This window comes from Melozone crissalis, unplaced genomic scaffold (genome assembly GCF_028551555.1).
Source record: "Melozone crissalis strain CALT ecotype California unplaced genomic scaffold, PUWL_Pcris_2 ptg000042l_1, whole genome shotgun sequence".
NCBI lineage: Eukaryota > Metazoa > Chordata > Aves > Passeriformes > Passerellidae > Melozone > Melozone crissalis.
This window is the reverse complement of record NW_026535820.1, coordinates 32,694,863-32,722,215: the sequence shown is the minus strand read 5'-3', so window position 1 is coordinate 32,722,215 and position 27,353 is coordinate 32,694,863. Positions and strand designations below refer to the sequence as shown.

Sequence of the window (27,353 nt, the reverse complement as noted above, 5' to 3'; positions counted from 1 at the left end):
ATAATCCATAGGGCTGGGGTGGCTTTCATCATCTTAAAATGTAGCACAAGCCAGTTCTTTCGCTGCACTATTCGCATTTCCATTCTGGTGCGTCTGAATCATTGTACTACGCGAGTGCCTTTTTCATACTTAAAAATAGACTCAATAACCATCTTCCTTCTCTGCCTTTCGTTTTACAACTGCAGTAGCAGCTACATTTCCTGTCTCAATAGCACTTATGAAGCAATTAGGCAAATTTAGGACAGATTTTGCTACTGAATGCTAGACAGATTTCTCTTTATCCTCACTAGAACTTGTGCATGGACAGATTATACCCTAATGGCCTAGTTCTATATCTGCCCCCGCAAGAAGCACTCTTCTCACTTTACACATGGGCCGTTTGATTTGGTGCCACAAAATGAAATTGATGAATCCTCTAATTGGTCACTTGTAATTAATTAGTATCAAAAATAATTTATCTTTTTCTGTGTTGCATCTTCTGTAGTCTTCAATGACTACTGCTTGTGGTTACACAGCTGAAGGAAATTATTAGCAGGGAAATTGTGGACCTGTGGGAGCAGGTCCAGAAGAGGGCCATGAAGATGATCAGGAGGCTGGAACAGCTCTCCTGTGAACGCAGGCTGAAAGAGTATAGCCTGGAGATTCTGAGATCCAGTGAGATCTCTTTGCAGTCTTCCAGACATGAAGCACTTGGGGGAGGAGAGTGACTTTTTACATGGGCACACAGAGATAACAGTTTTAGACTAAAAGGGAAAAGATTTGGATTAGATGTTAGGAAGAAAATATTCACTCTGAAGATGGTAAAGCACTAGAGTGGGTTGCCCACAGGAGCTTTATCTCTGGGAGTGTTCAAGGCCAGACTGGGTGGGGCTTTGAGCAACATGGTCTAGTGGGTGGCATCTCTGGCTGTGGGAGTGTGGGTTGGAACCAGATTCTTATAGTTCCTTCCAAACAAGGTTATTCTACAAAATTAGAAAGATTTATAAAAAGTAAAATGAAAATATTTGGGAAAAAAAACCCAAAATGGCTCCACAAGTAACATTTTTTTTTAGTATTTCTGTAAAATCCCAGTGTTTCAGTTAAGTTGAGGGATAAAAGAGGCCTTTTTTTTTTTAAATCAGGTAAAATCAAGAAATCTTACCTACAACCATTATTAAGTGCATATTAACGAAGTTAAAATTATAAAATATAAGTATAATATATATTATAGAAATATGTATAACTTATATAAATAAAAATTTAAAAGGGCACATCAATTGTAACAGTCCATTGCTGTATTTATGGCCATTACTAAATAGCAAAGATAATTATTCTGATTTACATCAGAATACCCCCCAAAATAAACTATTACTTTGATCATCCCTATAAATTTCTTCCTCCATAATAGCAATGAATATCAATATTCCACCTCCCCTCTGTTCACACATATTGTATTACTGAAAAGAGCTTTCTTGCTGAATTACAGAGGCCAGAAGTACTTTTGAAAGGAGCAGTTGCGCAGGAAGGATTTATTGTGCAGAATTGTGTGTTTCAGAACTGGTAAAAAAAATTTCTGCCATAGACGTAGGACTTGAGTCACCTGTGACTATAAAACACCAGGATGATGTGTATGCAAACTCAATTAAGTTTAGTCATGGCAAGGGGGTCTTGATTGGAACAAGTACCATGGTACAAGATATGGGTAATACCTCATTAAATAATTAGAACATTCTGCAAAAATCTGGCCAAAATGTTCACACCATTCAAACAGGAACAGCCCAAAGGAGATGAATGAGGAATTCCTGAGGGGAAAATGTTATAACTTGTTTAGTGAAATGATGATGAGAAAGTACATGAGTATTTTCCAGCTAGCTTTGATGCTTGTTATTTTTCTGTTCAAACACCAAATGCATGTATAGTATTCATGGAGCATTTAGATTTTAAGGTTTTAAAAAGTTTCTACACATCCAAAGAGCGAAGCTCTGAGATGACCTACATTGAGGGAGGTTGTGAGGCCAGAGAGATTGGGAATACTTATTGGCTGTGTGCAGGCTCTGTAACTATGTTTATATAAGGAAAACAAGTGTGCATGTGCACAAATATATGTATAATGTGTGTATTCCCTGTATATGGAATACCTGTCCAGCCTTGCTACTGGCTGGACTTGGGCGCACAGAGCTGGGGCAGCCTGTCCTCTGCTGGGCCACCAGATTCAACAGCTCTAATAAAGGTCATCAGGAATTTCACAGGATAAATCCCCTGTTTCTGTGTAGGTCAAGGGCATTGGCAGCGTTTCTTATCTTCCTATGCCCTCATTTTGTGGTACATCATTGCTGAGTCAAAAGGGGTTTTACCACAAGTTTTCAGCTTAATGAAGTGTGTAGGGAACAGTCTGTGGATTTGGTTCATTGGAGCACGTGTTCTCTAGATTCTTCTTACTGTGTGGTATCCTGCAATTGCTGGAATGGGGCTTGATGAACAAGGTCTAATTTTATATGGCAGTGGGCAGATTATACTGACTACACACCACAATCTGGAAGTGTTTTTCTTCTAAGTAGTTGGATTGCTTGAACTTTTTGTGTTGATCTTGTGCACAAGCTCTGGAAAGCAGCAGAAAAGAAATGGTTGACCCTTTCTTCTCTTGGTATTCATAACAAAAAATGTTCCTAGACTTGGCTCTTGTATTGCCATACATCAGCAGTAGAGGACAAACTTCTCTCCTGCTGGAGTACAGAGAACACTCCCATTCATACAAAGCAGCATGACCTTCATCCTGCAGAACTCCATTCTTGATTCACATTCAACTCTGTGAACTACTATATGCTCAGATATTTTAATTTCCCCATGCAAGACTAACAAATTGGGGTTTTACTGGTTTTTTTGTTATTATTTAATTTGGTGGGTTTCGTTGTTCTGAAATGTATAAAGGTTTTTTAATTTAATCTTAGTAAATTTCATCCTCTTTTCTCCAGAGTAATTTTCGCATTTACCATTGTTCTGAATTATTCAACTGCATTTGTGTATCTTAGATCCCCTCTTATCTGTTATCTGCAAGTGTAATAGTTTACATGTTGCTTCATCATTCAGTCCATAAGATAGCACAGCTGGAAAAGACTGTATGTAAGCAGCATAAACCATATGATGTCATATGAAATTTTCATAGCAAATATTCTTTTGCACTTTCCTACTGTTTTTTTAACAACTGGATAGTGGTTCAGTCGGCTTAGGATGTTTGTTAGCCTGCTTACAAAATATCGTAAAATGGTGTCAAAAACCTTGTTAAAAACAAGATATGCCACCCTCCTTGCTTTTTCTTCAGATACAAAGATTGTTTTCTATCAAAAAGGATGATCTGACTGGTTTAGCATGATTTGCCCTTTATGTTTATGATAAAGTCAGCAGTGAAGCATGAAGAAAAATAAATTGAAAACAGTCAGTTATGCACTAAAATTGTGTCCTTCAACATCTGTCTAAATTTTTGGAAATCAAAATTGACTTTAGCTGTGCTTTTCATAAGATATCTCAAAGCATTAGTGTTAATGTCATATATCTAGAGGTGTATAATATATAAAATCCAAACCAAGCTAAACAAAGACTTGTAGAAGAAAATTCTTAACCATTTTCCAAATGAAATGAGGAAATGACATGTAATACATTTTTTTTTAATATTAAGAAGGATTAAAGTAAATAATTTCACTTAAATTCTTCAATTTAGAGAGAAATTTTTTTTCTGCCAATGCAAAAAATAAAAAAAATTCAAAATTTCCCCCATGGAATTAGAAGATACAATGAAATTTTAAGTTAAGGAAAGATTTGGCAGGCTCTTCTCTTGATAGGTAGTAGAATAATGTTTAAATATACTTCTATATTATAGAATTAATATACTTCTATATAACAGGATTCAGGGATTGAATTGCACTGTATTTTTCATATTACATTACTTTTGAAAATTATGTCACTCTAATATTTCCATCTATTTATTGAGACATCATGGAGCAAATCTACAACATGTTTGTAAGGCTTGGAGCATTTTGCTTTTTATTTTTAATTTAGATTTAAAAATAAACAACCCAAAACAGATATCTTCATAACTAATGACAATGATGTCTGAACTAAAATGTTCTACTCGGTCTCTCTGCTGCATTAAATGTATTTTCCAGCACTCAGACGCAGAGCTGCTGTGTCCTCAGCATCCTGTATTCACTGCGGTGTAGCTTTCAATATTTTCACATTGCTTAAAATCTGTGTGACTTTATTCACATGGTGCTGAGCTTGAGCTAACATACCCTGCTGGGGGACTTAGCTGCAGCACAGAGCTCTGGCAGAGTATCTCCTGGCATTGTGAGAATGACTTGTTAAACTCTGTACACGTTGTTGACATAGCAGTGGCGTTTTGAAGTTCTGACAAATGCTTCCACAGCTGTAGGTAGTATCAGGCACTTGGTTATTATTAGGAAATTTGCCAACATGTTGGGAATGTTTGTATGCACAGTGACTGTAGCTAAAGGTACTCTTTGTTGTTAGGCACAACAAAGAAATGGTCCTAAAAGTTCTTAAGTCTCCCATTGCTATAACCCTAGCTGACTGTGGAAGCTAATAGCATTGGCAGAAGCTCCTTACAAATTACAAGCAACACCCATATGCCAACGTTTGTTGCTAAGTGAAATAAATTCTTACTAGCACCACCAAGTTTCTGGAACTGCTTGTTACAGCTGTGAACCCCAAAGTCGGTGATTAATGTCAGCTGCAAGCATTGCCAGATGCCTGACAGAGCTTGTAGGAGCAGGAATGCTGAACAGCAGGGCTCCTGAGGGCTGGGAGCATTGCTGGCTTCCCAGCAATAAATGTAACAGCCACACATCGTGAAATGCAGGAGTCACAGCATCTTTTCTTTTGTCCATTTCTGCTTGGCTCTGGTGAAATCTAATTGCCAAGATGAAACCTGAGGAGTTTTAAAATGCCCAAATAGTTATTTTTGCTGATAAGCTTCCTTGTGAGAATTTATTTATTAATTTTTAATATAGTTTACAGGTGTCCTTGCATTTTCAAGAAGGAAGGGGGCTGGATTCTGAACATGGCCATGTTCTTTATTTATTGCCACAGGGTGGGGACAGATTTTACATAACCACTTATAAAATTCTTATCCTGAGAGTAATTCCATGCTATTTCCTATCTCAATTTAATTGAAAGCTGCCTAAAGACAAGAGATTTAGCTTCAACTAAGAATTGCCAGAGTTGTCTCACTGTGCCAGCAAGTTGCACCCTTTGCTTGTGTTCTCTTTGAGAAGCTGCAGTGAGTATAGGAAGAACTAGTAATGAATCATAAGCCTTTAAAGACCTGAATTTGTATGCATATAAAAGGTCAGTGGATAGGCCAGTTGTCCTACAGTATTTTAAATGTCATGCTGCTACACAGGTGTCCTAAGGCATGCATATCATAGAATCATAGAATTGTGAAGGTTGGAAAAGACCTCTTCATCAACTCAGCTGTGATCCCAGCACCTCCAGGTTCACCACTAAACTATCTCCAGTAATTAAAACACCTCTAACACTGCCAGTGGGTTATATAAAATTAATAATTAATCTAAGATTGTAACAGTTTAAAACCTAGTATTTACCCATGAACATCTACCTTTTTGTTAGTAGAAGGAATATTTCCACTGTCTGCCAAAATTGTGTTACTAATCTTTGGGCTGCTAAGCAGCTGTACTCAGATCTTGCAATCCTGACCTTCTTATCAAATACATAGAATAAGATAACAAGTACTCTGTATTGCTTAGGCAGTTAAAATGGTGCTGGTCATGAGCTCCTCTGAACTTTTACTAAGACAGTAATTTATTCACTCTTTTTTCTAAGTAAAAACTAGGCAGCATAAAATGAAACATGAAAGCAACAAATTCGAAATCAAATGGAAGACCTGATTCCTCAACCTGTGCTTAATCTGTTCATCTCTGCTGTGGATTATTATGTGGGCCAAATATTGCTGCCTTCAAAAAGTAGTTGGACTCAATAAATTCATGGAAGGGAAAAATAAAAGGTGTGATGAATATTAAATCCAAAGGCAACAGAAATATCCAAATAAATTACTGAGATGCAAATTTCTGGAGGTTGGGAATTTCCTTTGCAAATATCTCTAGCAGTGTCTGAGATCAGATATTTAAGAGCACAGAGACCTAGGAGAGAGCAGACCCAGAGGTGAAGGAAGCAACAGTGTGCATCTTTGCTTTGACCTGGTATGGCCATTTCTCATGGCTGAGCTTTTTTAAACTGGAGCGTGTATCTCGGGCAAAGTGGATCCCTGCGTAGGTATTTGCCTTCCTTTGAGAATAACTTGACTGAATTAATTTGAATGAACAAATTTGAATGTTGTGTGGATTCTTCCCATTCATCTCCTCAGACTGTCAGCTCTCAAGCCTTCGTGAAGAGGAGTGAAGCGATAACAAATTTATGGCTGATTATCTTAAGTGAAATCTAAAGCTACTCTCTTATCTGCAGCTCTTAGATGCATGGCAGCTTCTGAGCGCAGAAGCAATGAGAGAGCTGCAGTTGTAGGATTTGTGAATTTGCATTTGTGAAATCATGTGTTTGAATTATGTGACTCAAGTAACACTGTTTTTTAATGACAGGCATTGAAATAATGAGACAGTAAGATGGCTATCTGAACCTGGAATACTGCACAGTAGCTGCATATACAGAAACAATGCAAAGGATGAGGTTGCACATGGTTAGTTTGGATTAAGTGAAGATATCTTTTGTATAATTGTGTGAATAGTATGGGGGCATCATTCTGATGGAATAATGTTCCCTCTACTATCCATTTGTTGTCAGAGAAGAAAATAGAGGTATATATCTTACATTTTCTGCCTTAGAGGTTTAACTTGCAACTGCACCTTAGTCATTCTTGAAAGGCATCTTTATGACTGTTTTATTTCACTGGTAGTGGCATTTTTCAGTTTTAATTTTTTAATCAAGAGTATTTTGAGAATATGGCAAGTAAGCATTTAAAATATATTATTTTGTATTTAGACCACAGAGGTTGATGGTGGGTTCAATAACTGCAACATCTTTAGTAATCACTTGGATGATGGAGTAGGGGAGACCCTCATCAGATTTGCAGGTATGAAAAAACCAGGATGAATTGTTGATAGACCAGATGTACCATTGGGTTTTGCTGCCATTCCATGGCATGTCAGAAGGCTGGAGATCTTGGCCAGCAAGATTCTTCTAAAGCCAAGCAAAGGCAAGTGCCAAGTCCTGCCTTTGGGGAGGAAGAAACCCCAGGTACTCACCTGTACAGGCTAGGTGGTGTTTGGCTGGAAAACCACATTCCAGTAAAGGCCCTGGGGATCCTGGTGAACACCTAGTGGAACGTGAGCCAGCAAAGTACCTTTGGAATGTAGGCAGCCAGGAGAGGCCAGATTGCACCAGGGAAAGCATTACCACCAGATCCGGGGAGGTGAGTGAGTCTTCTTGACTGCTCAGCCCTGACTGGAGCACATTTGCAGTGGTCTGTCCACACTGGGCTTCCCTAAGCAAGGGCAACAGCGACATATTGGAGCAAGTCTAGAAAAGCCTCTGCAAAGATGAAGGTACTTGGGCATCTATCATATGAGGAGACCTTGAGAGAGTTGTGACTATTTAGCCTGAAGAAGAGAAGACTCAGAATCTTCCCAAGAATGCCTAGAAGTTGTGGCTCACACAATCACAACAGGCTGTCATGACAAATCCCAGCTGTGCCCTGCAGCAGCAGCTTGAGCCTCCGTTAACACCAGGTTTGGGTGTCAGCCATGAGGGCAGAGATGCCTGCCTTCACTCTTAAAACACAGGGACATATGTCCTGCATGTGTGCTCCTTCTCTGATTAGTGGTGAGGTGGGGACTAGGAAAAGAGGGATTACTGCAGAGGGAGGCAAGCAACAGACAAACCAGGGCAGGCACCACTTTCTCCAGCCCTTTGAGTTGCTGGGTTGTTTGTTCTACTCTCACCTTTGTATCCCATCTTCTCCAGGGAAGAGCTTCTGGTTCTTGCCTCTTCTGAGCAGAACAGGAGGAGGTGAGTTGAGGTCATGCCACAGATAGAGGAATGGCTATTTTGTGCCTTTGTATTGCAAATCTCAAGTAAGAGGCCAATATTGTGTACTGCAGGAGAAAAGGGAGAGGTAGGAAGACATATGGGGGAGAGAGGGTGCACGTCTGTTCCTAGCCTCCCCCCAAAAAATTGAAGTGGCCTCTCACTCTTTGAAAGCTGTTGTGAAGCTTTTGAGCTGTACCCTTCTGAAATAAGCACCCAGAAGCCATAAATATCCAGAAGCTGTAATAGTGCTTTTGGAGATATTGCCTTTCTCTGCCACTTCCTGACTAACTCACTTCCAGCAGCTACACTGACCTGAGTCCTGTGGGCTCAGAACTTGAATAAATGCATGGTTTTATTGGCAGTGAGAGATAGAGGCTCTCAACACAGGAAGATTGTGCATCTGTCTTTATGCATAGCTTATGAGATCTCAATAATATCAATAAGTAATGGCATCAAAATTTCTGAATTATTGTAAAGTCTATGTGAATACAAAAAAAAATAATCCTCTCCATCAACAGTAAGACATTCCATTTTTATTTGACCAGTAACATGAATGTAGGCATCTAGCACTAAAGGACTTGAGACAACTACAAGTTGAATGATGTCCTGACAACAACATAAGATCCAGTTTAGGGATTGAGAGTATAATAGTTCCTTTTTTTTTTTTTTTGGATCCATTAATTCAAAACACTTCCAGATCTCATATTTTTGAGACTTTATTTTGCTTCTTTGGTTGACTCCTGCTACTTTTTGGTGGGTCTTATCATTCCCAGCCAACCTTCATAGCACTGGTGCACCATTTTGTGCAAAGAATAGTGAGAAAGCCTTCTACCTATCTGCCTCTCTTGCATATTTAGCTGGTTGTCAGTGGAGATAATGATTTCTGAATCACCAAACCAAAAATCACCAGATTTGTGTGCAGTGTCTGTCCAGTGTCCTTTTCCCTCACAATTTCACCCACTGCTTCTGCAAAGCCTTGCAGCTTAATGAAGAAAGGGTTAGGTAAAAGTTGTTGCCTCTTCTCCTTGATTTAGTCATTTAAAATATATTTCTTGTTGTATTTCAGCTGTGTTGCACTTATCTTTGGTCAAGCAGGACTTGCAGAAAATGAACAGCAGAGAGTGAGTGCTTTACCTCATGACTGTGAGAGCTCAAGCGCCATGCAGTAGTGAGGATATAGCAGGGTCTTGGTCCAACTGCAGCCTTGGTTGTGTGGATGGATGTAAAAAATCCCGAAAGGAGCAGTTGAAATTATGTGTGCATTGTTTTGTATGGCTGTTGCTTGAGGTTTAAGGTAAATGACATTGTTGGTCATAGAGGGAGGTTATATTGGTGTGGCATGTGATGGCATTACATGCTTAATGGCACTGCAAAAAATGACTGGCTCAAATGGCAGCTCTTACTTGACAAATTAAACAGCTTCCCCATCAGTTGCTTTGGATACTTTATGTACAAGTGGAAGTATTATGCTATGATGAAATATGTGGTAGGAACAAGGTTAAGACTGTTTTGAAACACCTGACTTGAATCTCAAGTGCATTTAAGGTTGAGAGAAATTGCAGTGAAAATTCAGTTATCTAAAGACTTAGCAATATGGTAAGACATTGACGGTGAAGATATGGAACCTCTTGAAAATTCTGTGATTCCTTTCACTATGATTTCTGAAGAATTAAGGCACTGTCAGATTTGCTAACCATTTAGTTTAACCTTTTAAAGAGATCAAATACCTTAAAATCCTCAGGGGTTAGGAGGCCAAAGTGTCTTCTAGGTGGCTCACTGCTTTCTCACATGCTTTAATATCTATATTGGTCTGATAATTTTTGTGGGATTCATTTGACCAAGTGCAGTGTAGGTGGCTGCATCTGATACAGTGACTGTAGTCTCCCACTGGTGCCTACAGTAGTTAGTAGCAGATGCTTCTAGAGAGTGATTCATCTCATCTTAAGGTTTACCCTAGGCAAGTCAATATATGTTATGACATACCAGTATAAATCACATCAAATTGGAAGTTTTACACTTTTTGAAATATACTGGGACATAAAATTTCTCACATAAACTTAAGTCTTGGAAAACATATGCTATCCTCTACTCTGACTGTGATGTCCACGTGACACATGTTTTTTAGTGGTTGAAGATCTCTGAAATGCATTCATTGAACACCTGGACATGTAACCCATGTGTGGCTAGATGCTTGTGTTTGCATATATCAGCCCAGGTAGGCACAAAGCCAACCTTTCAGCATGTTATAAAAATTAGGCCAAGATTTCTTTTCTTCACTTTATTTGTCCATGCTGTCTGTCCATGTTATGACGGTTGATCTTTTCCTTTGTTTAATTATTTTTAGTTGTTTTTTTTTTCCACTACAATGTGTGTTTCTGTGCAGTGAACAACACTTCTCCTGTATTCTCTTGTCCATCTCTCTCGTGGTGTCTCATGCAGTCCTTGCTGTTGGTAATTTCCTCACAGGGTTTCCTCCCTGCTTTTTATCTGCAGAGTTTTGTTTTGGAATGGGTCAAGAGGTTGTATTCAAGCTGACTGCCTTCTGATCACTCCTTATCTTTGCTCTGGGACGTACTTTTCTGTTCAGAGTAACATGAATTTCTCTATAAGGGGAAAATCAGGAGTCCAGGAAGCTGGAAATTAGGTAAACTCTTGGTATGTAGAAACAAATGCTGTCAAATCCACTGATGAATAGTAGTGGATGAATCTGCTGCTAAACTGGATGAATCTGCTGGTAAACAAATTAAGAAAAGGAAAAAAAGAAAAGAATTCCCTATTCATTTCTAATGGTTTCTAATGGTGAACTATCTGCAAAGGCACCATATGCATATTAGGAAAAGTATCTTCATTTTTACTATAGCTCTGTCAGAAGTAGTCTGTCGCTTGTGGTTTACCTTCTCTTTTCTTATTGGAAAAGTGTAAAGATATAACAGGAGTTGTCTTAAAGGTGTAGTTCTCTTTAGTAGTTATATTTAAAGGGGTGAAAACTAAATTTGATGTTAATTTAAGAAACTTAGCTGTTCAACTTCAGAGAATTTCTGAATAGCCTGCTTGTAAGAAAGACTGAATATAACAAATCTTATTTTGTTTTTCACCCAGATGCACAGTGCATTGGTTGTTAGCGCATCTCTTGATAGATATATATATTTGATAAAGCTGATGTTCTTTTAACTGCAGGAGGTACTTAAAAATTCGTACTGAAACTATATTATCATGAAATGAAATATAATTCCTCAGGAAAAGCAATACAGATCACCAATTTAATTTCTGAATCGCCAGGTGAATATGAAGTGGAATTGCTCTGGTGACCTGTCACAGATGCTTTTCATTTTCCCTGCTGTCTGTACCATCATGAGTTTGTCCTGTTCAGAGTCAGGACAAAAATAGCAGACAAGTTCACATTTATCAGGAATATGTCCAAGACCAGTGTTTGAAAAAGACCAGAAATAACTCAATACTACCCAAAATAACAAAAGCCCAAGTCAGTCTGCTGAGACTAAGTTGACAAAGCCATAGGATATGTAGTAAAAAACCCAACAAAATAAAGAAACCTATCCACACAAATGTTAACAACTTGGTCAGAAATGTTGTTTAAAAGTAAATGGCAATTCAGAAAACACTGTGTCGCAAATAAGAGAGCTGAGAAGAGGCAAGTGACTTCAAAAATCACAACTTACTCACTGCACATAGAAGTGAGTAATAAATAATGAAATACATGATATTGAATTAGGAGAGATGATACTTAAAGCAGCTTCCAAAACTAATAAGCAGTACTGAAGTCTAATGCACGCCTGACTTTTCATACACAAGTTCCTCCTCACAAATCAATAAAGCTACTGAAATATTTAAAATTAAACTATATTCTCAAGCACTTTTCTGGCTCAGTGACAAAGATGGAGCACTAAGCTATTCCTTGCATGTGAAAAATTAAGGCTACATTGGCTTTAGTACTGCATATGGGTATGGAGTGATTTAGTTCTGTTTCTATCTCACCTGGAGGGATGTAAGCTATGGAAAATATTGTAAGAAGAGCAGGTTGATAAGGACTGTTTTCAGGAATTGATGGGATTGTAGTGAACAGTTTTATGGAGTAAGTGACAAAAAAGATAATGAGGTCTAGAGAAAACATTCAGCTTTCAGCCTGCAGGAACTAGGGCGATGGCAGCAACTTAGGAAAATGGCTGAGAGATCTAATTGAAGTGTGCATAATCTTAAATGGTGTAGATAATCTTAATGCTTTGTACCCAGCATGCATTCAAAGACCAGGGGCAAGTACTGTACTTAAAATCAAATGCAAGCATAAAGAAACACTTATTATATTAATAGTAACTGCTGAAGTGACCTGCAAGGCATAGGTATTGAGAAAAACACTTTGAGGGTTCCTTGAGCAACAATTAGGTTATGTCCTGCAGCCATCAGCCCTGGAAGGAAACATTCATGGCTTCTTCCACTTCCTCCGTAACATTCAAGAGGGGGTTTTTGTTTTGTAACTGTACTTGAACCAAGACTGTTTGACATTTTTTATTTCATAAAACTAGATTAAAATGCCTCATTAGGGTTTTTTTTGCAACCTCTCACAGATTAAAAAACACAGAATGCAGCTTTAAGTTGACAGTTTTGTGATTAAGGTTGTCTGAATATATCTGCATGAGCATTTCCTAGCTGCATATTTTGCTGAAAGGTTTTGTACATGTAGATTCCCATCCAGAGCATCTTGTTAAAATCTGTGCTGACCGCAGATTAAGAAAATATGCATAAAATATGCATGATCTTGGTTATTTCTTAGAGGAGGATCAACGACACATTTGACATTTTAAAGACAAATATATTATAATCATAATTGTGATTGACATTTCTGCTGAAGGTTTTTAGTGGCAATGTAACCCAAGTTACCCTTGCTGCTGGGCAAGCAGAATTTATTTTGCTGGCAATGTCTGCTGGCAAAAATTTCCCTGATTTTTTACCCATTTTTTTCTCAACATCTCCCCTCCAGCAAGCCCTTTATTTCTGTACCATAGCCCTTCTTATCCACTTTAAGGATGCAGTTCCAGATGACTGATATCAGACTACTCTCTAAGCACTTCTGGGGATGTAACTGCAGCATGCAGTGCTGAGATATCAGAAAAGTTAGAGATTAAAGAAAAGGCAAATTAGCCCAGGCTGAGTAAAGAATTAGTGAGGAGATATTGCTCCCAGGACCCGATCAGTCATCTCTGAGCTATGCTGTTCCATGTAGAATAAACAGTGTCTTTGTGTATTACTACATTGCATAGTGAGCCTATCACCTGTTTCAGCCTGAAAAATCTGAGCTTTCTTGCTTAGGTTTGAAACCAGAGAATGAAGAAATAAACAAATCATTAATTCATAGTTTAGGACTGTGAAAAAAACTATTTTTGTAAAGATTTCCGTAAATCTTGAGCTAACATGATGTTGTATTCCAGTAAAAGAAATAAAAGATGGAAAGAACTTAATTGGGATTGTAATGGAGTGTCCACTCCACAGAAGAACTGGGAAATCTTCATTTTAAAGCTCGCCAACAACCCTGCTCCCTATTTCCAGTAGAGTGAAGGGTTCATATTCTCCCAAAACCAATATTGCATGTTTAAGGTACCTTTATACTGGTGAGATTTTTTTCCCCCTCTTTTCATCATTCATAGGCAAAAGAAAAAATAATGAACCAGATATTTAAAGACCAAATGTAGACAGAACAGCTGTAGTTTTAGCATGTGTTAGCTGGATGAAATCTGATAAACAAACAATACTAATAGAATGATAATAGTTTTGGGCAGCCAGCCAGGAACACGCTGTGGTGAATAGGTCTGGAAAGATTTTTTTTTTAAATGGAATTTGGCAATATAGCCTGTTTTATCAAAGGTGAAGTGTTTTCTGCAGTTGTTGGTTTCCACTAGATTTTGAGGATAATCTTTATAGACAAGAAAAAAGGAAATTGGGTACCAAGAGTATGAGCATAGGAAACTTTACTTGGTTTGGGATAAACAATAATGCTGTGACTGAGGGAGAACAGGGATTTGAAGCTGAATTCTGGTATAATCTAGGCCAGTGGCCAAATGCTAAGCAACTGAGTGTGGCAGACAAAAATACACTGCCTTCTTTTGCAATGTGGTTCCATTTTTGAAAATGTTCAAAAGATTTTGTCTCTTATTCTGTTTGGAAATTGAAACAAAATTTGCAGCAGCTTCAGTATATCTGACATTTAATTTCAATGCTTTGTTCAACCTGTAGCAATAAGCAGAACACGTGTTAGGTGCAAATTATTTTGTTTAATATAGATCTGAAAGTAGTTTGTGGAGTGTAGAAAAATGAATTAATGATTTTTTAGGCTCTAACAGATCTTTTCAAATGAATGGTCAGAAAAAATATGCAATGAAAAGAGGATGGCAATTGTTTATTTTCCATTAACAGTGAAAGAATCAAGTTAAGCCTAATTATAAATCTTTAATTTTTATTTTTGACCCCATTTTTAAATGGGGTCATCTGTTGGAGATGATTTTGCCTCATGTTCCCCTGACTACCTTCTGAAACTCTGAACCCTAAAGTTTCTATTAACTTTACTGATTGCGCTGTTGATCACTGAATTGAAGGACATTTTCCATAACTTTATCATATACTTCATTATCCTGTAAGTAATGTTAATGTCATAGGTTTGTGAGGCAGTATTTATTAGAACTTAAAATGGATCCCAGTACTTGGAGTAAATTTGATTTGTAACTATATTTTACTCTTGACACTAATAACTATTTCCGGTTCACCAAAAATGTTGTTTTAAGAATTCTTTTAACTTATATTTTTTTTCTGTAGACTTCATAAATGAAGACTCTTGCTGGTGTAGTTAATATTCTATATTGAGAGGCAGAAGAAGCAGTAGTGCTAATGTCTAGGTTGTTTCCTTCCCTTTTATATTTTTTTTTTAGCAGATCTGCTACAATTTTCAGCTACTGTTTATCCTTTCCATGACTTGAAGACAAAAAAGCACCTGTCAGCTGAGAATAGATTCACAGAATCACAGAATGGCTTGAGTTGGAAGGGGCCTTAAAGATCATCTAGATTCAAACCCACCTGCCATGGCTAGGGACATCTAGTAAATCATCTTGCTCCAAGCCTTATTCAGCCTGGACTTGAACATTTCCAGAGATGGGGCATCCACATCTTATCTGGTCAACCTGTTGCAGTGCCTTACCATCCTCACAGTAAAAAAAAAAAAATCATCCTAATACCTAATCCCTTTCAATTTAAAGCCATTCCCCCTTGTCCTATCATTCCATGTTCTTAAAAAAGTTCCCCTCCTCTTGTAGTCCCTTTTAGGTACTGGAAAATGTTACAAGGTCATTCCAGAGTCTTTCCTTCTCCAGGCTAAGCAACCCCAATTCTCTAAGCCTTGTCTTCTTGGGAGAGGTGCTCCAGCCCCCTGATCATGTTTGTGGTCCTCCTCTAGACTCACACGGCAGGCCACATTCTTCTTACTCTGGGGGCCCCAGAGCTTCAATCACTGTTCCTAAATCACCATCCTAACCTACAGAGTTTTTGGGATTTAAAAAGTTTAACATCAAATGACCAAACTTTATAGTCTGGTCTGACATCTTGCATTCAGACATCTACAAGGTCTTACCAAATTATGTTGTGAGTATTTTGGGGTGCCCAAGAAGGAAACAGGACTGAATGCTCCTTTTCCATCAACCTGTAGGCACACATCTTCCAGCTGAAATGCTTCTCATATGGATTTTATCGAAATCATATTCTGTCCTTAAAAATATTGATTAGTTCAACAGCCAGGACTGCTTCCTAAAATGTCTCCAGAGCAAAATGCAGCTGAATATCAGTCTTGTTGTGATTAGATTAATTCACTGGAATGCCATCAGCGTTGAGACAGGTGCCTTCCAACCTGTCCAGCTGGAAGTGCTTTTTCTGTAAACTCCCAGGTGCCAACAGGCAGTCGGTGAAAGCAATTTCAGGCACAGAATTAATGAAGGTAACAGCTGATGATATTGGGCAGCAGTGTTTGACAAAAGATCTGATTTCAAAAGGAACAGTATTTTTAATCACATGATAAATATGTTATGGATTATGAAAGGGATGCACATCCATGAGATCGATTCTTGTCCAATGAGTTTAATACAATGTGTATCTTCATTTTCCCATCTGGATGAGGCATCCTGCCCATGTACCACCTAGTGAGACATCACAGATATTCTCCCAGACTTTTGTTTTGCTCTTGCAGCTGTCATAAAGAAAGGCCTTACTCATTTTTTAATTTTGAGTTCTATTTGTTTTAACAATGAAGTTTGTCCAGTCCCATAAAGTGTTCAGAATGATGGAATCTCCAGAGCTTTCATTCAAGTAATTATGTAAGAGTATTATATGACAGGTAAAAATGTAACTGTCTACCACTGCTGAAAAAGAGTAATTTATTTTTACTATTTTCTTCTTTAGTCAACTTATGCCTTCTTTATGTCAACTTATCACCCGTGCTGTTTGGGGATGAGGATTAGGGCATAGCTGGGGGGGAGATTGCCACTATGATTTCTAGGTCCAGCTCAAACCTTCCTCCTTGCTGCCTGTATCTAGACACTGCTCACCAGCAGCTGTACTGGTAAATTGTCAAGAAACAGTATCTTTGTTTTTTGAATTTTATTACTGTGTTTTGCTTTCCCCTGCTTTGGATATCTCTGCAGACAACTGTCAATGAAATTGCTGCACTTGCCTTCTTCTATTGACATATTTCCCAAATATATAGGTGCTTGTAACAATTTTTGCAATGTTACTTCCACATGTTTTTCCTCCAAGTCATCTATCAAAGCTGATTAGGCGATACATTTTGTGCGTTGAGGTGGGAAAAGAGGTTCTAATCTATCCCTTTTCTTATTATACAGGCTATAGAGTATTTAAGGGTCACTTTAACATTCTTCTAGAATAATGGTTTTTTTGTTCTTATTTCAAGTACTATTATGGGATTAAAATTTGTTCATAACTTTGCTAGAGGCAAGATCAAGTTCAGTGGCAGTTTGACTGCACATCTGGATAAGTTGGCTTGTATAGTAAGGTTACCATGAATTAGCATTTAACCTAAATACTTATATTTTATAATTACCATTCTGTTAAAAATGCAGTTTGTTATGCTTCAATCTGTTCTCTGTCTCTCGGTTAAGAGTGTATTGTTCCATTTGTTATGTGACATCATCTAATGCTCAAGAGCGGCAGCAGGCAAATCTTTTAACTCTTCATTATTCATTAGTTTCCGTTCTGGTTCTTCTAGCTCCTGGGACCATCAAGTCATCACATGCTTGAACTTGAGTATCATTATTGTTGGCACAGGCTTGTCAAAGCATTAGAGCTGGCAAGGCACACAAAGGAGTGGTGTGTGGTGTCACAAGTACACATTGCTGCAAATCATCATCTTCCTGAGTTTTGTTCTTGTTATTTTTGTACTACGCGGTTCTGTGTGTGCAATCCTATACCATTGTAAGAATATTTTCTGTGGAGCTATCTGGTGTTCTGCCCTTTACTTGGAAGTAATTATTTGCATTTTCCTTTTTTTGCAGAAAATACTGCTTTCTATCTAAGCATACATGACATGCAATCTCTAGTTATCATGATAAATGTTAGCATCAGTCAGTTAAATCAGCAGTTTATATCCTGTTTAGCAATGCTGATTAATCAGCATAATTTAACTTTCTAGAAAATGAGCGAGAAATAAAGATGATAGCTGCCATATATGAGCCCTCTCCATCAGGACTGGTTTTGCAACAACAGGGCACATTATAATTTCTATCAATCATTAGTAAAGTACTTGTACAAGCTTAGTGCAAAAACCTAGGAAAACTAAGCTAATCTCTGGTGCTCAGTAAGCTGATTTCCCCATTTGCAAGCATGAATCAATTCTCTTAGCAGATGACATTTTATTCAAGGGAAGTTACCCTGTTACCTGAAAGCACTTTAATTTCCTTTTCTTTTTCCACCCATTATATAATACTCCATGAACACAGGGTGTAGAAATTAAACTCCAAATAGCCACTTCCTTTCCCTTCCACCCTCTCCAGCAGGAGAGGGACAAAGGCAGCGACCATGGGTTGAGATAACAATTTACTGAAAGCAAACAGCAATGGACTGAGAAATGCCCAGTAACAGCAACAATATTGATAACAAAAGTATACAAAAGGAGGACATGCTTTACGCACAAAAAGGTGTTCACCACCTTGACATAGCGTGGCTGCTGGGACAAAGACAAGACAGCGGCTGCTTCCACACACAGCACCACATGGTTTCCCCAGACAAAGACAGGGTGGCAGGTGCTCCCCCCAGCACTCTCCTTGTCCCTGACTGGGAACAGGAAAACAATGGACAACCCCCAAAAGCTGGATTTTGTCCATGTTGAGCCACACTGCCACTTTGGAGGCTGGGCTCAATTCTGCACAGCTATGGCTGGCACTGGTGCTGCCGCCTTTGACTGCTCTGTCCAGGCCCACTTGGCTCCTTTCAGCTTGGGTCAGACTCAGCTGAGATCTACACATTTGGGTCTACAATAATTTTGCAAACTTTTACTGTTACTGGATTACTTTAGCTGATACAGTCCATTTAAATATGACTCATTAATAGACCTGCTGCCTTACATGCGGGGAACTGTTTACCCAGGGATAATTCTGCTCTTTTATTTTTCCTAGACTTCTGTACCATACTACAGTGACAAAAATTAAACAAATACTTCCTAGAGATAGTAAAACAACTGAACAGAAGAAGATTACTTGCCATTTCTGGTGCCTTCCTTTCTCTCTGCAGTACATGAAACAGCAGTGTGGCTTCATTCAACCTTCCAGCTTTTTGAACTCATATATGGGAGATATACATGGGATATATAGTGTTGTTTCTTTTTCTAATTTTGTTCCAGCTTTCCAATAATATCCATCCTTTTTTACATAATTCTTAGTCTTTCCCATTGATTTCATTAGTGCTGCATCCCATTTTTTTAAATGAACAGAAGAGCTTATTATCTATCATACTTGCTTCTGTACTGACTTCAAGTTGAATGCATCATTCCTTCCTTACACAGAAGCATTTGACAGCACTTCAGACTGATGTTTCTCATGTAATCTACCATACCCTCTTTAAACTTAATATAGGGGTTTGAAGCTATCTTTTACTCCCCTTCTGCAGAACTGTTCCTTTCAACATTTTGTTTTAGCATCCTTTTTCTTTCACATCACTATCCAGTATTAATGACAAAGTTTCTATGAAAATGTGTGGATTTTCAACTATATTGACATTTTCAAAAAATATTATCTTTCTTGGGAAAATGTAATTCATCAGCACATATGCCTGACCCCAAAAACTTCCATAATAAAATCTCTCTGTATATTTTCCAGTTTTTCAGCAATCCACCAAAGTCTATCCAATACCCTAGTCTATCTAGTTCTCATGTTATACTATAGTTAATATTTTATAGATCTTACTTGAGTGGTAAATATTATCTTATTTTCTATTTCAAAGTTTTATACTGCTTCATTTCAGAAATTCCCATCTGAGTCATGCCTTATGTTTCCCTACATACTCTCATTTTAAGTTCAGATCCAGTTGCTCACAAATTGGAAGCAGATATTCTAAATATATTCTAAAGAAAGATTTCTCAGAGATAATCTAGGAAGTAGATGTAGCGTTTTCTGACAGCATTCAAACAGATAGATAGTTATATAATATATATAACCTTTTTTAAAATCTAGGTCTACATACATATATGCAGAGAACCTGTTTGTGTATGCACACACACAAACACCACACACAGACTTATGATGTATCACCCAGTAACTGTCCACTGTGTCTTCTGCTTTATAACATCTTTAAAAAATGTTTTTTTCTTTTCATTTATCCTTTCTTGAAGTTTGACTTTTGGCCATCACCTTTTAGCAGTTCTGTAAAGTAATTTTCTGTGAATGAATGACATCATACATCCCGCAGGTATTTATTGCTGAGTTATAATCCTGCATATAAATGTTTATCTCTCACTCCTCCTGAACATGGAGAGGCAAATGTAAACACCTGTAAAAAAATTATAGAGCAGTGTATGAATATGTATGCTTTGAAAATGCAATAATGTGAAAAATAGAACTTTTGTAGTTTGCAAAAAATTGTATGAACAATATGATTGCCTTTGCTAACTAACTTAGATATCAAAATAAATTCTTGTAACAAAAAGCAGGATGGCTTTCAATCCTGTAGAATGAAGTTAACAAACTATTAAAAGTCTTTCAATGTGCAAGTTTCAAATCAGCCATGAATAAACAACTTTGGCCCTAAAATACAGAGGAAAAATGCTCAGTTAAAAAGGGGTGTACAATTGTAATGCATATGTGGGTGGAGTGTGTTGTGATCTTACTTGCTTTATCACATTAAATAAAGGGATTTTTATGAGTCTTTTCCTTATATTTCCATATAGCTGTGCTATCTCTCATACTTTTTCCAAAATGTCAGTTCATTTCTTAATATGATCTTTTTATTACCACTTTTTAGAACAGTATGAGGTTTTATTTCATTTTTCATCCTTGACCCTCTCAAAGCAGAATATTGAGTGCTGGTGATTTTGGGGTAAAGTTCATTGCATGTCCCAAACTCTTACAAAGATAATTTTATAGAAAGTTAGATATTTTAATGACTTAAGTTTTTCAGGATATTTCTCCATCTCTTACAAGGGTCTTATTAATTGTCAAAGTGATGCAGAATGAGACTAACCATGTGATGCTTGAAAGACCTCTGAATACATCCTACAATATGAGAACTGTTTGAACATTAAATTTTCCCATTTTTTATTTTTTAAAAAAACTTCATTTAAAAAGAAAATGAAGAGGAATTTTTTTTGTAATTTGGATGTCATTAGTTTTTCACTTAAGCCTGGATTTGTCTCATCTCATCTCACATGGCTGAGAAATCTCTTATGAGACTTCATCTTTCTGTAAGCAATGAAGAGAGGTAATGTTTTGCTTCTTTGCTTCCAAGGAAATTTGAGCAATTCAGATACTAGTTTAGGCCCTTTAAGTCATTAAAAAATCACAAAGGATGGTTTTGAATTGTCTTGCTTATATCATGGATCTTCACCCTAAAGCAAGCTCATACATATAGAGATGCTTCTCATTACTATGGATCTTTGTACTACTGATCAGAAAAAAAAATCCATTCAATTTAATAATCTGAGCTAGGTGAACCTTGCTGATGTTTCTTGCCACTACTGTTCCTTCAGTGTTTCTCTTCACTTCTTTTTCCTAAGATCAATCCAATTATGTTTGATCCAAACCCATAATAACTTGAAGAGCAGGTTCTTTGCAGTGAGCAGGCTGCTGGGCTGCTGAGAGGTATTCCTCTTCATGTTGGATTTCTAATGTCAAATTTTCTCTCTTTTTCAGTCATCAGTACTGGTCCTTATTTCCACCTTCATTGAGCAGTGAGTGCATGATGTTCAGCCCTACCAGGCTAAATAGAAAAGCTGACTAGGTCTACCTGGCAGATATTCATTCTTCTTTCCTTATGGGAATGGGTTTGGAAAATCAAGATGACAATATATCATAGCACCTCATATTGCACTTTTTTCATGAAATCTAGTGAAAATCCAGTTGTTTTTTTAAATCGTTTCACCTCAGAATTATGCGACAATTACATTATCCATTATCTCCTGACCAGTGAAAAGATCTTCTATTTTGAATGGTATACTGTAAACTGTCCAGATTATGCACACTTTAAGTTGTTTAGATTTCTTTTAATTAGGAAAACAAACTACATTCAGGCCATTATAACAATGCAATATATTCTTTGTGAGTCTAAGATCAGACAGAGAATAAGTCCTTTTTCTGATAAGCTAAATCTAGAGTTTTAGAAGAAAGAAATAGAGAATATAAGAATATGAGAAAGAAATTTTTTTCTTCTTTTTGAAGAAAAGACTTGAACTGGTTTTTGGATTAAACTCATCTACTCTGAATTTCAGAAAAGGTTTTCTAACTGAAATATATTGAATGCTTGATTTAGAAAGTGTAAACTTAAAGCTATGGTTGATATATAGTCTTGAATTCACCTACATTTTCTGACTATCTATTGATTTTGAAAGTCTTTAAATAATTGTATCAGGAAGCTTATTTTGTGTCAGTCAAACCAATTTAAACAGTACTTTAAGAAACCTCAACCAAAAATCCTGGCTGAAAAAATGCTTGAGAAGTACATTCCTAGAAGCCTAAAAAGAACCGGAGGGAATGACCAGAAGTATCTTTGGAATAGGAGTGTTTTCAAAAAGTGAATGTGCAGGCATTCTCTTAAAAATGCGGTCTGAAAAACATTCTCAAAAACACGCTGCCTTTAACTTGGGCAGAAGCATTCAATGAAGTTTTCTGTTTGGTTTTGTATGTTTTAAAAGGTTTCCTCTTTTCTTTTGTAATAAGCATTCTCTCACCATGAACAAATTTCAGTGTTTTAGCTATTGAATCCTCTTTCATAGCACAAACCACAGGGGGCCTGCTTCAGTGAAGGAAGCTGAGACCTGAGTAAACTTCTGAGTTTCAGCCTTGGCTAACATAATGATTTTCTGTTTTTCTGTTACCTCGAGCTGTTTTGGTACATGAAGACAGGAAGTACTACTGGAGATTTACCCAGTAATTTAAGATATATAAGACTTTGAGAAAATAATATTCTCTTGGAGATATTCTCAACTTTTATGAAGAGAAATTGATGGGGAATTCATAATAGAAATGTATTCCCTTAGGCCTTATTGCTCTGTGTAATATACAAGATGCATTATTGTAAACAGAGGATTTACATCACTGAGTTTTAAGATTTCCTAGTTTAGTTTTTCAGCAGGTGCTTTATAGAGCTAAAATATTTCAAAAATTGCTTTAAAAGTAAATGGTAGTGGTAGGACATTCAAGCTCTATGAAGATGAAATTTCTCCACATGACAGCAATGCACAGACTGTGTCTTGTTGCACTGAGAAAAGCAAAGATTTTTTACTGACTGCTAGATGACTTATGGTGACTTTCATTTTTTTTGTTCTTTGATTCTTTTCCAGCTTTCGTTTGCAGCAACAACTCCAGAGTTGGCTGATAAGAAAAAATATCCTTATTTCTTCCGGACAGTGCCATCTGATAATGCAGTGAATCCAGCAATTTTGAAGTTACTCAAACATTATCACTGGAAAAGAGTAGGAACTTTAACCCAGGATGTACAAAGGTTCTCTGAGGTAAGATTTGGATAATTTATAGAACACACAGAGAGATACTAATATCAGATTTCTAAGGAGTTAATTCCTTTATTAATAGCAATTCAGGAAAAAGAAAAAAGTCCCACTGTTTCAGTCCTGTTTGGATTTCTCTTAGTAGGTCACATTTGCAGTACTGAATAAGCTTAATTCCCTTCTGGGGTTTATTTGAGTGTCTGTAATGAAAGATACCCATTCTTTTGCATGTTTGTCTGTTTTTCACACACAAGATCATTGCACCCCAGTGCAAAGGTTCCTTTATATTCTTTGTTTTGCAAGAACATATGCTTTTGGGGGAGGCTTGTATTCTGACTCTGGTTCCCTTAAAAAGGAAAACAAATCAAATTTCACCATGTTCCTTTTGTACTCTGATTTATTACATCAATCTGAGCACTGAGGAACAAAATCTGGTAATTCTGTGGCTGAAAATATTGGAGGAGATTACTGAGACAAAAATGTCTGAAGCCCCCAGAACTAATAAGATCACATACCATGCACCCCACAGATTTTTCAAGTTTCACCCTGAGCAACAGTTTGGTCATAGAAATTGCAATAAAGTATGGACTAAATGCCATTAATCAAGGTTTCAACAACTGAATGAAAGAAAATATATGTAATGAATCAGAGCAAGACAAGGAAAAGATTTGCCCCATTAATTAATAGAGAGGTAAAACTAACAGAGACATGCCTGATTGGTTGTTGGAAGTTTTTTCTTCCTCAGCATTGATTTTATAAAAGGCTGACTGTGCTCTGAAGACTAGCATAATTAAAACTGGGGAAGAGGGATAAAAACAGGTTGGAGTCATCTTGGATGAGTCAGATATTTTCAAATTGTCTGGCACAATTAATTCACTATGGAATACTTAAGAAATCTTAGACTCTTCCCTTATGAGCTTTGAGAATTAAAGGATAAAAAGTAAATGAATTATAGGGGGAGGGAAGAAACATTTGTGTCTGTCTTTCCAGAAAACACACAAAGGCCCTGGGAATTGTAGGCCAGTCAGGTTAAATTTGATTCCTAGAAAGACACTTGAGCAAATAATCTGTTTGGAATCACACAGGAGATAAAAAGATGCTAAACAATGGTGAAAATGGATTTGTCAAGAATAAATCATGTAAAGCAATCTGATTTCCCTCTGCTACAAGGTAACAAGTCTCAAGGAGGTGTGGTAGGTGATGTGCAATATTTCATGACTTATAAAATGTTAAAAATGCTCCTAAAGAAAAGTAGGGGAAACAATTTTGGTGAAGGTACTGTAAGAGCAGTCCTGTCTCTAACCAATATTTCTGCAGCAGATGTTAATTGACATCAGGTCAGTAGAATATTTGTTTTCAAAACAAATGCTGAAGCAAAAAGTCACCAAAAAGTATGGTATGCTTTACCCTTCTCTGTCTTGGAAATAATTTCAGAGAGTATTTATCAGTGGTATACTGTCAAACAAGAAGGATGAGATTCTGTCAAATGGTATTCTCTAGAAAGCGATAAGGTTTTCTCCAGATAGTATGATAGAGAAAATGTTTATTAAATTGCATTTGATACCTACTTGGGAAAAGCTGCAAGTACTTTGAGGACAGGATTGAGTTGCAGAATGATATTGGTACTGGCTTAATTCCAGACAGCTGTCAAGCACCACACAGCAGCTTGGTCATTCCCCTGTGAGCAGGTTTGGGGACAGACTCTGAAGGGCAAAAGCCAGAAAATTCAGGGGCTGAGATAAAGACAGACTCGTAGGGAAAGCAAAAGCCATGTGCACTAGCAAAGCCAAACAAGGAATTAGTTCATTGTTTTGAACAATGTTCAGCCATATCCAGGAGAGCAGGGCTCCATCACATATAACAGTTGCTTAGGGAGATTAACACATCACTCCAAATGTCCTCCCCTTCCTCCTTCTTCCCCCACTTTATATATTGAGTGTGAGTATGAGTATGAGTATGACATCATATGGTTTGGAATATCCCTCCTGTCAGTTTGGATCACCTGTCCCACCTGTGTCTCCTCCCAGCCCACCACACAACCCCAGTCCCTTGCCAGCGATGCAGTAAGGAAAGCAGAAAAGCCTTCACTCTGTGCAAGCCTTGCTCAGGAATGACAAAACCATCTCTATATTATCAACCCTGTGCTCAGCACAAATCCAAATTCTCAGAATCTCTGCTGGTCAGAGTGACTCTGAGATACGTACAAGCTTCTTTTTCCCAACCGGGCAGCCGAAGAAGGAGTCAGGATTCTTTTTTCTCCTTCTCAAGGTTTTTTATTATTTCTTATCTATAATATTCTTTTTCTGACCCACCACAGGTCTGTCTGGCAGGTCAGGTTGAGGCACACTGCCCGTTCTTGGGACGGTGTTATTTTTTTATACTAAAAACTATGTGTACATTATTTACCATAACTTCCCAATACCTATCACCTATGTTAGACAGTGAGTTTCTACTCTAAACCAGTCTAAAAGTGCCAACATCACCCAGAAGATGGAGGCCAGGAAGAAGAAGGAAAAACGACAAGGCGTGCCCAAATTCCTCCATCTTAGGACCCCGAGCCCCCATTCTAAATACCTCAAAAATCTGGTTTTCACCCTGTGATAAATTCACTATCATTCTACTTAAACTTTCTTGACTTGTAATTCTTCATATAAAGGTTGGCAATTGTTTCCATGGGTCAAGATCAAAGGCTCAGGGGTCTTGGGCTCTGTGCCAAGGTCTCTGAACCCCCGGGCAGGGACTGGAGTCCTCCAGGGCAGCCAGATGAATTTCCTGGGTTCCGACACCGCAACACAGACCCATACTGGACACTGTGAAGAAAACTAACTCTACCCCAGCCAAAACTAGCAAATTGATAAAGGTTTTAATAAAAAAAAAAAATTGAGTGAAAAAGTACAAAATGGCTATGTAGGCTGCAGATCTCCAGAGAAAGATATGTCAAGCACTACAACAAACCGCAAATTGAATAACAGGCAGGACGTTTAGACTCCTTGATTTACAGTAAAAAGTAGAAAGGAAGCAAAGAGCTCTTGTTGCACCATCCCAATGTAATGCAATATTAACACTTAAGACACACAAAGTAAATTATAACTCTACTTAGTGATCATTAGGTGGAAGTTGGTACATCAGGTCTAATATCATTTTCAAGAGGGAAGTAGATCAGAGAAATCTGTAAAAAACATTGAGTCACTTGGAAACATTTAATGTTAAAGATTAGAAGTGAAAAAAAGTCAAATAGAAAGGGTAGATTGTTGAAATTCTGTTGCATAGGGTTTTTTAGGATGAAACAAAACAAACACAACACAGGGATTCTTGGTCTCTTCTGGGACAGCCAGAGGGACTTTGTGTCTGTCAGGGTCACTTAAGAAGTTCTAAAACTGCATCTTTCAAGGGTTTGCAAGAGTGCTGCACTTGAGTTCAAAGTCTCTCCATTTCTCTTGAAAGGTAAGCAACAACTTTCTGTGTCTGCAAACCCAATTTTCTGTGATTCATTACAGCTTTCAAGTAGTGCAAGATTCAGTTAAAGCTTCCTTGAATTGCAGTGATTTTTATACAGCATGTCTTCTGGACATGATTAGAGCTCTATTCTTCCTTTTTCAGCTCCATGTAGAGTTTTTCCCTTCCCCATACAGACAGTGAAAGCACAGGAAAAACTGCAGGAACTAATTAAATTGCTGTCTGGGAGCAGAGAGGAATGGGAGTCATGAGCAGTAGAGCAGAAGAGCATGCGATGGCTGGGCAGAGCCCAGTCCTGCAGCAAGACAGGAGTGCAGAGCCAGGGATTGAGGCCAGGATTGGCCAAGAGTGCAGATCATCAGGCAAGTAAGTCCATGGCAGTGAAGCAGGTCCAAGGCCAAGCTGGCAAATCAATCCACAAGTCAGGGCTGGGTCTGGTGTCTGCTGGATAGGTCTATGGCAGAGACTGAAGGCACAGGGCTAAAGGCTGGATGGAGCTCCCAGAGGAAGGACCATCAAGGCCTGTTAGTGACCCTCAGCTGCTGGTCAACTGAAACTATAATTTTCCCTCTAAAGGAACATCAGGCAAAAATATTCTTCTTGACTTTTTTTGAAAGTGACAAAATAGTCA

General features: G+C 37.7%; 1 protein-coding gene across 1 annotated transcript in view; it reads left to right on the top strand.

Moving 5' to 3' along the window:
- The window catches only part of GABBR2 (gamma-aminobutyric acid type B receptor subunit 2), a 457,309-nt gene that overhangs the window by 159,027 nt on the left and 270,929 nt on the right, over positions 1-27,353 (top strand). Inside the window, exon 3 of the mRNA XM_054285350.1 lies at positions 23,102-23,272. Coding sequence (XP_054141325.1) covers positions 23,102-23,272 — 171 coding nt within the window. The remainder of the gene's footprint in view (positions 1-23,101; positions 23,273-27,353) is intronic.